Raw genomic sequence first — 12,204 nt, forward strand, 5'->3', positions numbered from 1 at the left:
TTTTACGGAGAGTACACAAAAATCCGTTTTTCTCTGACGCCTCATTGGGGGACACAGGACCATGGGACGTCCTAAAGCAGTCCATGGGTGGGAAACATAAAAGAAGACAACACAACCCAAGGACTAGGAACCAGTCCCAGACAGCCTGGAGCGCCTACTGAGAGAGGTGCTCTACTGTCGTTTGCAGAATTTTCCTACCCAGATTTGCCTTAGTTGAAACCTGGCTATGGACTCTGTAATGCTTTGAAAACGTATGTAGGCTAGACCAAGGTCGCAGCCTTACACACCTGTTCCACTGAAGCCTGATGCCGAATGGCCCACGAAGCGCCAACTGCTCACGTAGAATGGGCTTGAGTTGCAAGCGGTAGACTTCCTGGATCGCAGAGCGAATCCAGCGAGCCAGAGTCGCCTTTGAAGCTGCCTGTCCCTTCTTAGGCCCCTCAGGAATGACGAACAAAGAGTCCGTTTTCCTAAGGGGGCTGTCCTGGATATGTAATATCTGAGAGCTCTGACGAGGTCTAACGAATGCAGAGACCTTTCCACCCTATGAACTGGGTGTGGACAAAAGGAAGGCAGAACAATGTCCTCGTTCAAATGAAACGGGTTAAGAAACTTTGGAAGGAAATCCGGAAGGGGGCGTAGAACCACCTTGTCCTGGTGAAAGATCAGAAAAGGCTCACGGCAAGAGAGTGCTGCTAGCTCTGAAACCCGTCTGATGGACGTAATTGCCACCAGGAATGTTACCTTCCAGGACAGAAGAGCAAGGGAGGATTCCTTAAGGGGTTCAAAGGGAGACCTCTGGAGACCGTTCAGAATGAGGTTGAGGTCCCATGGGTCTAGCGACTGTTTGTACGGGGGAACTAGATGGGAAACGCCCTGGAGGAAGGTCTTGACTTGCGGTTTTTGAGCCAGGCGGCATTGGTAGAAGATTGAGAGCGCTGAGACCTGCCCTTTAAGGGAACTGAAAGCCAACCCCGCTTGCAAGCCAGACTGTAGAAAGTCGAGAATTCTGGGGATGGTCAGAGGCATAGGCTGGACGTTAGTTTCCCTGCACCATGAAAGGAAGATTTTTCACATACGGTGGTAAATGCGGGATGAAGCAGGCTTTCGGGTGCTGATCATGGTGGAAATAACCGCGGGGGAGAATCCCGCTCTTGTTAATACCCAGATCTCAATGGCCATGCCGTCAGCTTCAGGGCTCTGGAGTTCTGATGGGAAATGGGCCCTTGGGTCAGCAAGTCTGGGATGTCTGGAAGGCGCCACGGTGCGTCTCCGAGCATTAGTACTAATTCGGCGTACCAGGCACGACTGGGCCAGTCCGGTGCTATCAGTATCACCGGGACTCCCTCTGACTTGATCTTCCTGATTACCCACGGCAGCAGGGGTAGAGGTGGAAATATGTAAGGCAGGCGGAAGTGGTGCCAGGAGCAGACTAGAGCATCCGCGCCGATGGACTGCGGGTCGCGTGACCTGGCTATGAACGCGGGTACCTTTGCATTCAACCTTGAGGCCATTAGGTCCACATCTGGTGTGCCCCAGCGAGTGCAGATGTGTAGAAACACTTTGGGGTGGAGAGACCATTCTCCGGCGGCCAGACCTTGGCGACTTAGAAAGTCTGCTGCCAAGTTCTCTACCCCCGGTATGTGTACCGCTGATATCACTGATCCAGTCGATTCGGCCCAGCTGAGGATCTTGTGGGCCTCGAGATAAGCCGCTTTGCTGCGGGTGCCCCCCTGCCGATTGATATAGGCTACAGCTGTCGCATTGTCCGATTGGACTCGAATCTGACGACCCGATAGCAGAGGGCAGAACGCTCTGAGCGCGAGGAAGATCACGCAGAGTTCCAGGATGTTTATGGGTAGGAAAGACTCCTGGGGTGTCCAACGTCCTTAAGCAGTGTGGTGCCGGTACACTGCTCCCCAGCCTAGGAGGCTGGCGTCCGTGGTCAGGACCAGCCAGTTCACTGGGAGAAAAGATCTCCCCTTCGATAGGGATGAAGACCGAAGCCACCAGCGGAGTGTGTACCTGACTGAAGGCGTCAGGTGAAGATGTCTGTCCAGGGAGAAGGGGCTCTTGTCCCAGGCCGCTAGAAGGGCTAGCTGCAGTGGGCGGAGGTGCAGTTGAGCAAAGGGTACTGCTTCCATAACCGACCACCATCCTGCCGAGCACTTTCATGCTGAATCGAATGGAGCGAGACGGAGGACGTAGAAGGCAGCGTACCGCTCGTTGAAGAGCGATCGCCTTGTCCTGAGGGAGAAGGATTAAGCCCCGACGCGTGTCCAGGGACATGCCCAGGAAGGTGATGGATCGTGATGGGATTGGGGATGATTTGTCCAGATTCACTAGCCACCCTAAGCGGGATAGGGTGTCCACAGTGATCTATACGCTGGTTGCGCAGTCGCGGAAGGAGGGGGCCTTGATGAGGAGGTCGTCCAAGTAAGGGAGAACGACTACTCCCCTGGCGTGAAGGATGCTCATGGCGGCCGCCATGACTTTGGTGAAGACCCTTGGTGCGGTGGCAAGGCCGAAGGGTAGAGCTACGAATTGAAAGTGGGAGTCCTGAATTGCGAAGTGGAGGAACTTTTGGTGATCTGGGGCGATTGGTATGTGCAGGTACGCGTCCTTGATGTCTATGGATGCGAGGAATTCCCCTTCGACCATGGATGCAATAATGGACCTTAGGGACTCCATTCTGAAACTCCGCACGTGCACGTTTGTTTAGGTGTTTGAGGTCCAGGATGGGTCGAACTGACCCATCCTTTTTGGGGACCACAAAGAGGTTGGAATAAAAAACCCCCGAACTTCTCGTCGTCTGGGACAGGTATTATGACTCCTGCTGTTTGGTGCGAGTGGATTGCTGAGAAAAAAAACTTTGCGTCGTTTGAGTCTTTGGGGGGTTTGAGAGAAGGAACCGACTTGGGGGTTGAGTGCGAAATTCTATGTGGTAACCGGAAGACACAAGGTCTCGCACCCATTTATCGTCTGAGGCGGCAGCCCAGATGTGTTGAAAAAGCCGCAGTCTACCTCCTACAATGAGTTTGTCTTCCGGGGTGCCGAAGGAGTCATGAGGGGGGAAAACGTTGTGGCCCAGTCTCCCTAGTCCTGGACTGTTTCGGTCTAGGCTGCCATGACGAAGTGGGTTTCGGGGAGAGCTGAGAAGGTCGGTACCTGCGTAGTCCGCGGCTGGTGGCGGGGACAGCACGGGATGTCGACCAACCAAATGAGTTCCAAAAGGAGCGGAACGAGGACTGTGGACGTCTGGTGAAGGACGTCCTGGACTTCAGCTGGGGGAGGGAGGTACTCTTTCCTCCCGTGGCGTCAGAAATGAGCTTGTCCAGACGTTCGCCAAACAATCGGTCTGGAAAAAGGAGAGGCCCGTGAGAGACTTCTTGGAGGCAGAGTCCGCTCGCCGTTGTCGGAGCCAGAGAGCTCTACGGATGTCTATGGTATTTGAGGCGGCAAACGCTGTGCAGGTAGCAGCGTCCATGGAGGCCTGCATGAGGTACGCCGCCGCAGCGGCAATTTGTACTGTTACCTCTGTGAAGGTATGAGTGAACTGGGATTCCTCAAGCGAAGTGTTAAGGGATTCTGCCCAGACCGAGATCGCCTTTGCGACCCACACAGAGGCAAAGGAGGGCGAGAGGGAGGAACCCGCAGCTTCAAAAGCAGAGCGGGCGAGGTGCTCCACCTGTCTGTCTGTCGGGTCCTTGATGGAGGAACCATCGGGTAAAGATAGGAGCGTCTTTGTGGTAAGGCGGGAGACCGGGGGGTGTGGGGGGGGGCGACCGAGGGCGGATCGGCCCAGCCCTTAGGGGCAGGTGAGGCAAAAGGGTACCGGGAGTCCATGAGTTTTCGGTTACCGAAGCGCCTGTCAGGCTTCTCCCTTTGCTTTGTGAGGATATCCTGAAACTCTAGGTGATCAGCGAAAACCTTTTGGGGTTTCGTGCCCTCTTAAAAGGAGACCGCATGGTCAGTGGTAGTGGATGGGGGATCCTCCACATGCAGAGTTTGGTTGATTGCTACTATAAGGGAGTCTATTGCAGTTTGATCATCTGGGGAGGATGAAACCAAGGAATCCTCCTGGTACAAACAGCATTCTCCCTCCTGCAGCTCTTCAGAAGCCGTGGAGCGTGTGGGAGAGCCTGCCCTGTGTGCTCCCGAGGGAGAGCCCGCTGGAGACACCCGGCCGTGTGCTCTTTTCCTGATCCCTGCAACCGGTGAAGCATGTGCCTGGATTATCTCAGAAGGATCCTCCATAGGGGTATCCTCAGGCTGCGTTCCGTCCAGGGACCCAGAAGGGTGTAGAGGACGACATTGCATAGCCAGCACCAGGTTCTGTGACAGTTTTTCCATGGATTGGGACAGAAACTGTGCCCATTCCGATGGGCTGGGAGCCCTAGGCTCTGGGCTGACTGTTGCGGCGGTGGTGGCAGGGGGATCTTGGGGGGCTATAGGGGCACAGGACTCACAGGACTCACAGAGAGAAGAGGTGTGTTTACGTGGTAGCTCAGCGTGGCAGGCAGTGCAGGCTAAATAATAGACTATGTGGGCCTTAGCACTCTTAGTGCCCTTAGAATTCTGCATGTTCCTAATAGGAGTATGCCAGGAGGGGGAGCAATGCTCAGCAGGGCTACAAGTGAAGCAAGCACCTCACCAGAATCAGCCGATGGCCTTGTCCTCAGGAAGGAGTAAGCTCTGTGGAGATCTTCCCACGCTTTCCTGGGGGGGGCGGGGCTTAGCGCTAAAAGAGCGCGAAGAAAAAGTCAGTGTGCCCCCCCCCTGCTGTGGGTAGTTAAAAACGGCGGGAAGGGAGCCTCTGACAGTTTTCCTCCCTCTCCCTCCAGTCAGCACACAGTTTGTCGCTAATGGTTATCTCTGCCGGCTTTTCTGCTAGAGCAAATAAACAGAGCAAATAAACAGCGTGAGTTCCTGAGCTCTGTGCCCTCCCCCTGCCACCGGGAAATTATCTGTGCAGGACTTTCTACAAACAGCGAGGGACTTCCCCCCCCTCCTCCAGCCAGCAAGCTAGAGAAAAGTTAACACTGTGTGTTAAGGATCCTTGGGGCTCTCCTCCTTGCAATCAGCAAGGGACTTTCTCATAAATACTGTAAATTCAAGCTTCTGACAGTTTGCAGTCCTGGGAGCCTTCCCTGCACCGTCTTTTCTCCCTTTGTCTGGGAAACCAGTCAGGGGGGATCTCACCTTAAACAGCGCTTCAGTCCAGGCAATGAAAATAGCAGAGTCAGCTTGCTGTGTCCGGTCACACCGGTGCCATATTCAACTCAGAGCCTGCAAAGAGGGGCTGAGGAATTGGGCTATAGGGGCACAGGCCTCTACCCTGGGCTTTGGAAAATCGGTGTGTGTGGAACCCGTCGTCCAGCCCAGGGTCCAGCGTCGCAGGAGGGGGTACGTGGAGGCGACACTCCACGTTCCCGCCCGTTGATGGTAGTGGGAGATCGGTCCCAAAAGGAAACAGTCGCCCTCAAAAAATAAACCTTGAAAGGAAGTGCCTCCTACAGAAACTAAGCTAAAACTGAGGCTGCCTGGCCCGGCCAGGGGGTGTATACTGCAGAGGAGGAGCTATGCTTTTGCATCTACTTAGTGTCCTCCTATGGATAGGCAGCATAACACCTATGGTCCTGTGTCCCCCAATGAGGCGTCAGAGAAATACCAGAGTTGTGTGATAATTTGGTCCTATTCATATTCTGAAATTGGTTTGATACTATTTGCATCTTGTCATTTAGAGTATTATTACAGATAAAGCATACACCTACAGGCTGCAGCCCCTAGCCGTGCGTTTAACTTGGCTGTATATCCAAATAAGAGGAACCACAAATAAAAAAAAATTAAAAAAAAAAAAAAAAAAAAACACAAACCAGCATACAGATCCTCTCCAATTTTGATACCCAGCCATGATAAAGCTAGAGCTGGGGGCTGGTATTCCCAGACTGAGGAGACCCATGGTTATCAGGGCCCACCCCAGCCTAAAAATAGCAGCCTGCAGTCGCTCAGAATTGTTGCATCCATTAGATGGGGCAATCCCAATCTGCTCAACCTAATTGCCTGGTGCGGTGGCAAATGGGGTAATATAAGCGATTAATGACAACTCACAGCAGCCAGGAAGACTAGATTAGTAATGGGAGGGGTCTATGAGACACACCAATTACTAATACTGTAAGTCAAAAGAAAAACTCAAACATTGAAAAAACACTTTATTTGAAATAAAATCCCCCCCAAAAAAATCCTCTCTTCCTCCTCCAATTTAATAACCCCAAACACGAAAAAAAAAATAATAAACTAATATAAAGATATAGACAGATAGATATGCTGCAGATATAAGATTTCACAACCCCAACTGCCAATGCACAAAGGTAAACCGGGAAGAGACAGAATTGGAGCATCTGATGGATGTACCACTTCTGGGGTGGCTGCAAGCTGGAATTTTTAGGCTGGGATGTGCCAAATAACCGTGGACCTTCCCAGCCTGATAATACCAGCCCCCAGCTTTCTGCATTACCTTTGCTGGTTACTAAAAATGGGAGTTAAACCATGTTGTTTATTTAACTTATTTATTAGATTGCACATCTCTCACTATCATATCTTTATACATGATGCTTTATTTTTTATCAAACAGCTTTTAAGTTTACATACAGTATGCATTACATACGAATTGCATACGTGTGTCATACGAATACTAGGCAATCTATACATCTAATATATATATATATATAATAAATAAATGTGCACACTCGCATGACACTCACCAACGTTTCTGGCTAAGAATATATGAAGATGTGCGTGAAACCTAAAAGTGACTGTCATTGACAATGGCATTTAAATAGCATAATTAGTGGTGCAGGTATCATTCCTCCATGAAACCATTGCCCACACAGCTGCCATTTTTGTCCTCCTGTAAAGCCCAGTCGTATTGGAATGTTTCATAGGAGAACAACATTTGCTTTTTTTTACCACAATATAACTGCAGTGCAGTATCTAGCAGGTACAAGTCCTATAAAAGGAACATGTTAGGTAAATAAAATGCTTTTAACATGTAGATATGGGGTTAATCTGCAGGTTAATACTGTTCTGAAGTTGTCCGACCGCCGAACTAAGAGCCTGGCTGTCTGGAGGAAATTAATTTTATTCCTCTGGCTTTCAGTCAGAGACACGGTTTCTGTCACTACTCAGTATACAGCGACTGGAGGTTGTTAGCGCGCCCCAACACTGACTGACAGCCGGCTCAGCATTGCATCAATACAGAGCTGGCTGTCAGTCTGTGTCAAGGTGTGGTTACAGTGGCAGCTTCCTGTGTGATGAATGAAGCCCCACGTCTACGACTGAAAGCCAGGAGCTGCCGGGAGGAATAAAGTTAATTTCGTCCTGACAGCAGGGCCCCCATAGTTTCAGTTCTCTATTAACTTCATTTTCTTAGGTTAATAGCAATTTTTTTTTACATGATAGGATTCCTTTAAAAAGGTATTGCTATTTAATCTTTAAGCAGCATAATGTAGGGCTAGATATCCTGATTCCTGTGGTATATAACTCACTGGGCTGCTTGCTACAACTGTTATAAAATCTAATTTTTTGAGCAGGAGGTTATCACTAGAGGACTAGTAAACCTGCTGCCATGTGGTCCTCCATATTACAGAGCTCTGCATAACCCCACCCCTGACAGCTTTCTGTGTACAATGTACAGGGGAAGATAACTACCAATCAGGAGTCTGGGCGGGGTTTTAAAGCGATCAATTTAGAGAACTGCTAGATCTGTAGCAGAGAAAGCAGTCACATCGCTGGAATCAGGGTCTGTCTCTACATTATGCTACTCTCTGATAACAGATTCCCTTTAAAAAAGGACTAAAAAGTAAAGTTTTTAAAATATGAAAAAAAAATATAAAAATTTGAATCACTTTCATTTTCCAACATTAACCCCTTCACAACATGTACAGTGCAAGTAGGAAGCAGTTGTATGGAGGGGGCTAAATGGGTGAGCTCGCTCCATACTTTGCAAGGAATGGCTGTGTATTACAGCCAGGACCTCTCTAACAATTAACCTGTTAAATGCCACTGTCAAATTCTGACAGCGGCATTTAACTTGTGCCAGCATGGGGGTGCGCAATTATATATGCGGCGATCAGTAAGCCCATGAAGTGATTGCAGGGTGCTAATGGGTTGCTTTGATAACTGAAGACTCCTATGCCTGTGATTATGAAGCTCCCTTAAAACCTGCCTGTGGCTTTAAAGGAGACTGTGATTTCTACTATATACAGCAGTGCTATGGCATTGCTGTATATAACATAAGCGATCAGAAGATTGCAGGTTATAATCCCCTCATGGGACTAACAAACGCTGACAATGGAGAACAAAAAGTTTAAACACCCCCCCCCCCAAAAAATAAAAAAAAGAAAGCAAAAGTTCAAATCATCTTCCCCCCCATTAAAAATAGATAATGTAAAATAAAAAAATAATACAAATATGTAGTTTGATCGTGTTCAGAAATGTTGGGAAATGTGGCAATCAAAACAAAGACAAATTGTAGCATTTTTTTATTTTTTTGAGGGGGGAGGTTAGGAATTCACTAGTTAGGGTTGGCGCAAATTCATTTGCTAGCCCAGGTCCAGCCGCCACGTCAGTAATCTGTGGCCACTGAATGGGTCCTTTGAGAGCCGCCTCTACTGGACGGCATCCGCAGCTCCTCTTGATTTACGGATTGACATGATGTTATCCATCAAACTCATCCTTTTTTTTCCTAGGGCGGCAGACCAGTAAAAGCACAACCACTGATTGGCTGCAGCGGTCATGTGTCCATACTGATACAGGATGACTGAATCTCTTTCATTGGGTTTGTCAGAGATACAGAAAAGGTTGCATTTTTAGCTATAAAATCACTTAACTGAAGAACTAGAAATTACTTTACTTCTTAAATACAAGTTGGTGACTAAGCATACGGAAGAGAGTCGCACGCACAACAGTCATGATTCTCTGCTACCGCCGCAAGGTCGCTACAGAGATTCTTACTACTAAATTTCCATCCCCGCTATATACATCCACATGCACTTAGCTCTCCCTAGTGGTGACTGATCGCAGCTTTATCCTGTTCTATGTGCAGATTTGGTTCTCAGTGCTAAATCTATTAATGTCAGTTTTCAGCACGATTTTAATGAACATATGTTTTTTTTTTGGCTTGAATAATTGTATTTTTAAAGCCCCTGTGATACAACACCACCAGGTTAAACCGTGCTATACTAACATGTTACCTGTGGAGCAGGCCCATTTTAAAAGTTGCTATGTGACCCTATGATTCCGGTGTACGCTCCGATGAGAGATGTAAGCAAACAATTGGTTGGTTTTCATGGAACGATACATTTTTTTTTTGCCTTAGCTTTGCTACATGTAACTTCTTTTACAAAGTGGAGGGCAAAAAATAAAAAAAGTCACAAGAACTCAACCCTTCAACCCTCGCTGAGTCTTACCACGGCTTTAACAAAGTGTATTATACCAAAATTTGGGGTACATTTACCTAAAAGATTATTCCCCCCAAAAACAAAGACCACCCATCTTTACAGGATAAGGAATAACTTAAGCTGGGTTCACAGATAGCGACAGCGACGTCGCTGTTACGTCACCATTTTCTGTGACGTAACAGCGACCTTGTAGGTCGCTGTTATGATCGCTGCTTAGCTGTCAAACACAGCGACGCAGCAGCGATCATAACATCGCTACATGTGCAGAGAGCAGGGAGCCGCACACACTGCTTAGCACTGGCTCCTTGCTCTCCTAGCTACAGTACACATAGGGTTAATTAACCCGATGTGTTCTGCAGCTACATGTGCAGAGAGCAGGGAGCCGGCGGAGGCTGGTAACGAAGGTAAATATCGGGTAACCACCTTGGTTACCCGGTTTACCCTGGTTACAGCTTACCGCAGCTGCCAGATGCCGGCACCTGCTCTCTGCTCGCTTCATTTCGTCGCTCTCTCGCTGTCACACACAGCGATCTGTGCGTCACAGCGGGAGAGCAACAATAAAAAAACCAACCAGGGCTGTGTGTAACGAGCAGCGATCTCACAGCAGGGGCCAGATCGCTGCTCAGTGTCACACACAGCGAGATCGCTAATGAGGTCAACGCTGCATCACAAAAACCGTGACTCAGCAGCGATCTCGCTGTGTGTGAAGCACCCCTTACTGATCAGCTTGAATTTCAACTGCTGGGGCCACAATGATCCAAACAACGGGGCTCTGTAGCTCTATTTTGAATGGAGAAAAGTTGTGCGTGATTGGTCACCCCTCCATTCATTGTTTATGGGATGGCAGGTAAAAGCAGAGTGCTGTACTTCAGGCAGCACCACAGACTATAAGCAGAGGCCGAGCATGTCCTTCTACATTCGAAAAAGAGCCAAGCTGCCAAGCTCTGTTCTCAGGGCTCCAAGGCAACGATCTTGGGATAACAAGCGTCCCAATTGTCAAAACCCAACGATCAGCAAGTTATTCCCTATCCAATGGAGAAGGGATAACGTTTTTTGGAGGGGGGAGATAACTCTGCAAAGGGTTGTCCACCCATTCTTAACCCCTTCATCCCCGCCCAGCCTTTTTTCACCTTCCTGACGAGGCTAATTTTTCTATTCTGACCAGTGTCACTTTATGATAGTGGGATAACTCTGCAATGCTTCAACGGATCCCGGTGTTTCGGAGATTCTTTATTTCGTGACATATTGTACAGAATGTTAGTGATAAATTTAGGACGATATTTTTTGCGTTTATTAGTAAATATATTGGAAATTTGGAGAAAATTTTCACTTTGAATTTTTATGCCCTTAAAGGGAACCTGTCAGGTGCAAAATGCACTCAGAAACACGAGTAGTCCTGGGTACAAAGCGCAGCGTAACTGCATGAATTACGCACACGTGCGCACATAGCCTTAGATCACAGCCCGGTTTACATGTATCTGCAGAGAAGACCCGGATTGTGCCCCAGGCGACCTCTGCCATAGAGAATCCCTGCCATGGAGTCCTATCACTTACACCTTCATTTACATTGGGCGCAGGCTCTGCACTTACATGTGCCCGCCTCGTCATCATTATACTTTGATACTAGAGTTTGTGTTACATACCAACATTCGCCACGTAAAGCTTGTTGTTCACGATTAACACCACGATAACCATTGCGCCTCCATAAATCTCCTTTTCTAGGCTGCTAAGTCGGTCTACAATTTTCTGGTACTGGCTAGGAAGCTGCTGCAGTACTGCACCCTATGAGAAAACGGGGGGCAAATAAGGAAGAGTGGACAAAATGAATAAGCTGCAAGCATTTTCTTAGAAGGCATTTTCCTTTACACCAAAATGAATAACTTCTATGCGGAGATATAAGTAACATGCAGATGTCCTTCAAGCCAGTTGGAAAATACTTCAACCGTTGTTTAGCACCAACTATATTTTCCTATGTCAGTAATGTAACAATCTGTCTACACTGAATACAGATTTTACCCAGAAACTGAGAATGATACATCCGTCCTGGCAGAGAAAGAAGCAGATTTCTTTGATAAGATTTATTACAAGCTGTTCACGTTTATTATCGATTTTATTAAATAAAAATTAAAATGACGGTTACTCTTTAAAGGGAACCTGTCAGGTGTAATATGCACCCAGACCCACGAGCAGTTGTGGGTGCATATTGCTAATCCCTGCCTAACTGTCCCTGTATCTAGTAACAGAGATAAAGAGAGATCTTTAGAAAAAGTATTTCTAAAGATCCTTTATGATATGCTAATGAGGTCAGGGACTAGCAGCAAGAGCGTGATTTTCCCCCGACTAGTCCGCCCTCTTAGCATGTTTGCACACCCACAGGGGCGTGCTAAAAAGTCATTCAATGCTCAGTGTCAACAGTGGTGACGCGCATACCTGTGTCTGTTGTCACCACTACAGACGCCGGGTTTAGGGTCAGTGCGCATGATCAGAAGTCCCTGCACTTCCAGTCATGCCCATTATGAAGCCGGGTGTACACATCCAGACTTCAGAAAGGTCTAGTGCGCATGACCGGAAGTGACAGGAATTCTGATAATGCACGCTGACCCTAAACTCGGCGTCTGAAGTGGCGACAACGGACACAGGAATGCGCATCACCACTGATGCCAACGGGCAATGGGCATTGAATAGCATGCCCCTGTGGGCGTGCTAACATGCTAAGAGAGCTGACTAGTCGGGGGAAGCAACG

At 48.3% G+C, this 12,204-nt stretch overlaps 1 protein-coding gene across 1 annotated transcript in view; it reads right to left on the reverse strand.

Moving 5' to 3' along the window:
• TAB1 (TGF-beta activated kinase 1 (MAP3K7) binding protein 1) overlaps window positions 1-12,204 on the reverse strand; it is a 101,461-nt gene that overhangs the window by 70,346 nt on the left and 18,911 nt on the right. Inside the window, exon 5 of the mRNA XM_075321849.1 lies at window positions 11,105-11,243. Coding sequence (XP_075177964.1) covers window positions 11,105-11,243 — 139 coding nt within the window. The remainder of the gene's footprint in view (window positions 1-11,104; window positions 11,244-12,204) is intronic.

Source organism: Anomaloglossus baeobatrachus, chromosome 8 (assembly GCF_048569485.1).
Source record: "Anomaloglossus baeobatrachus isolate aAnoBae1 chromosome 8, aAnoBae1.hap1, whole genome shotgun sequence".
In the NCBI taxonomy this organism is placed as follows: Eukaryota; Metazoa; Chordata; class Amphibia; order Anura; family Aromobatidae; genus Anomaloglossus; species Anomaloglossus baeobatrachus.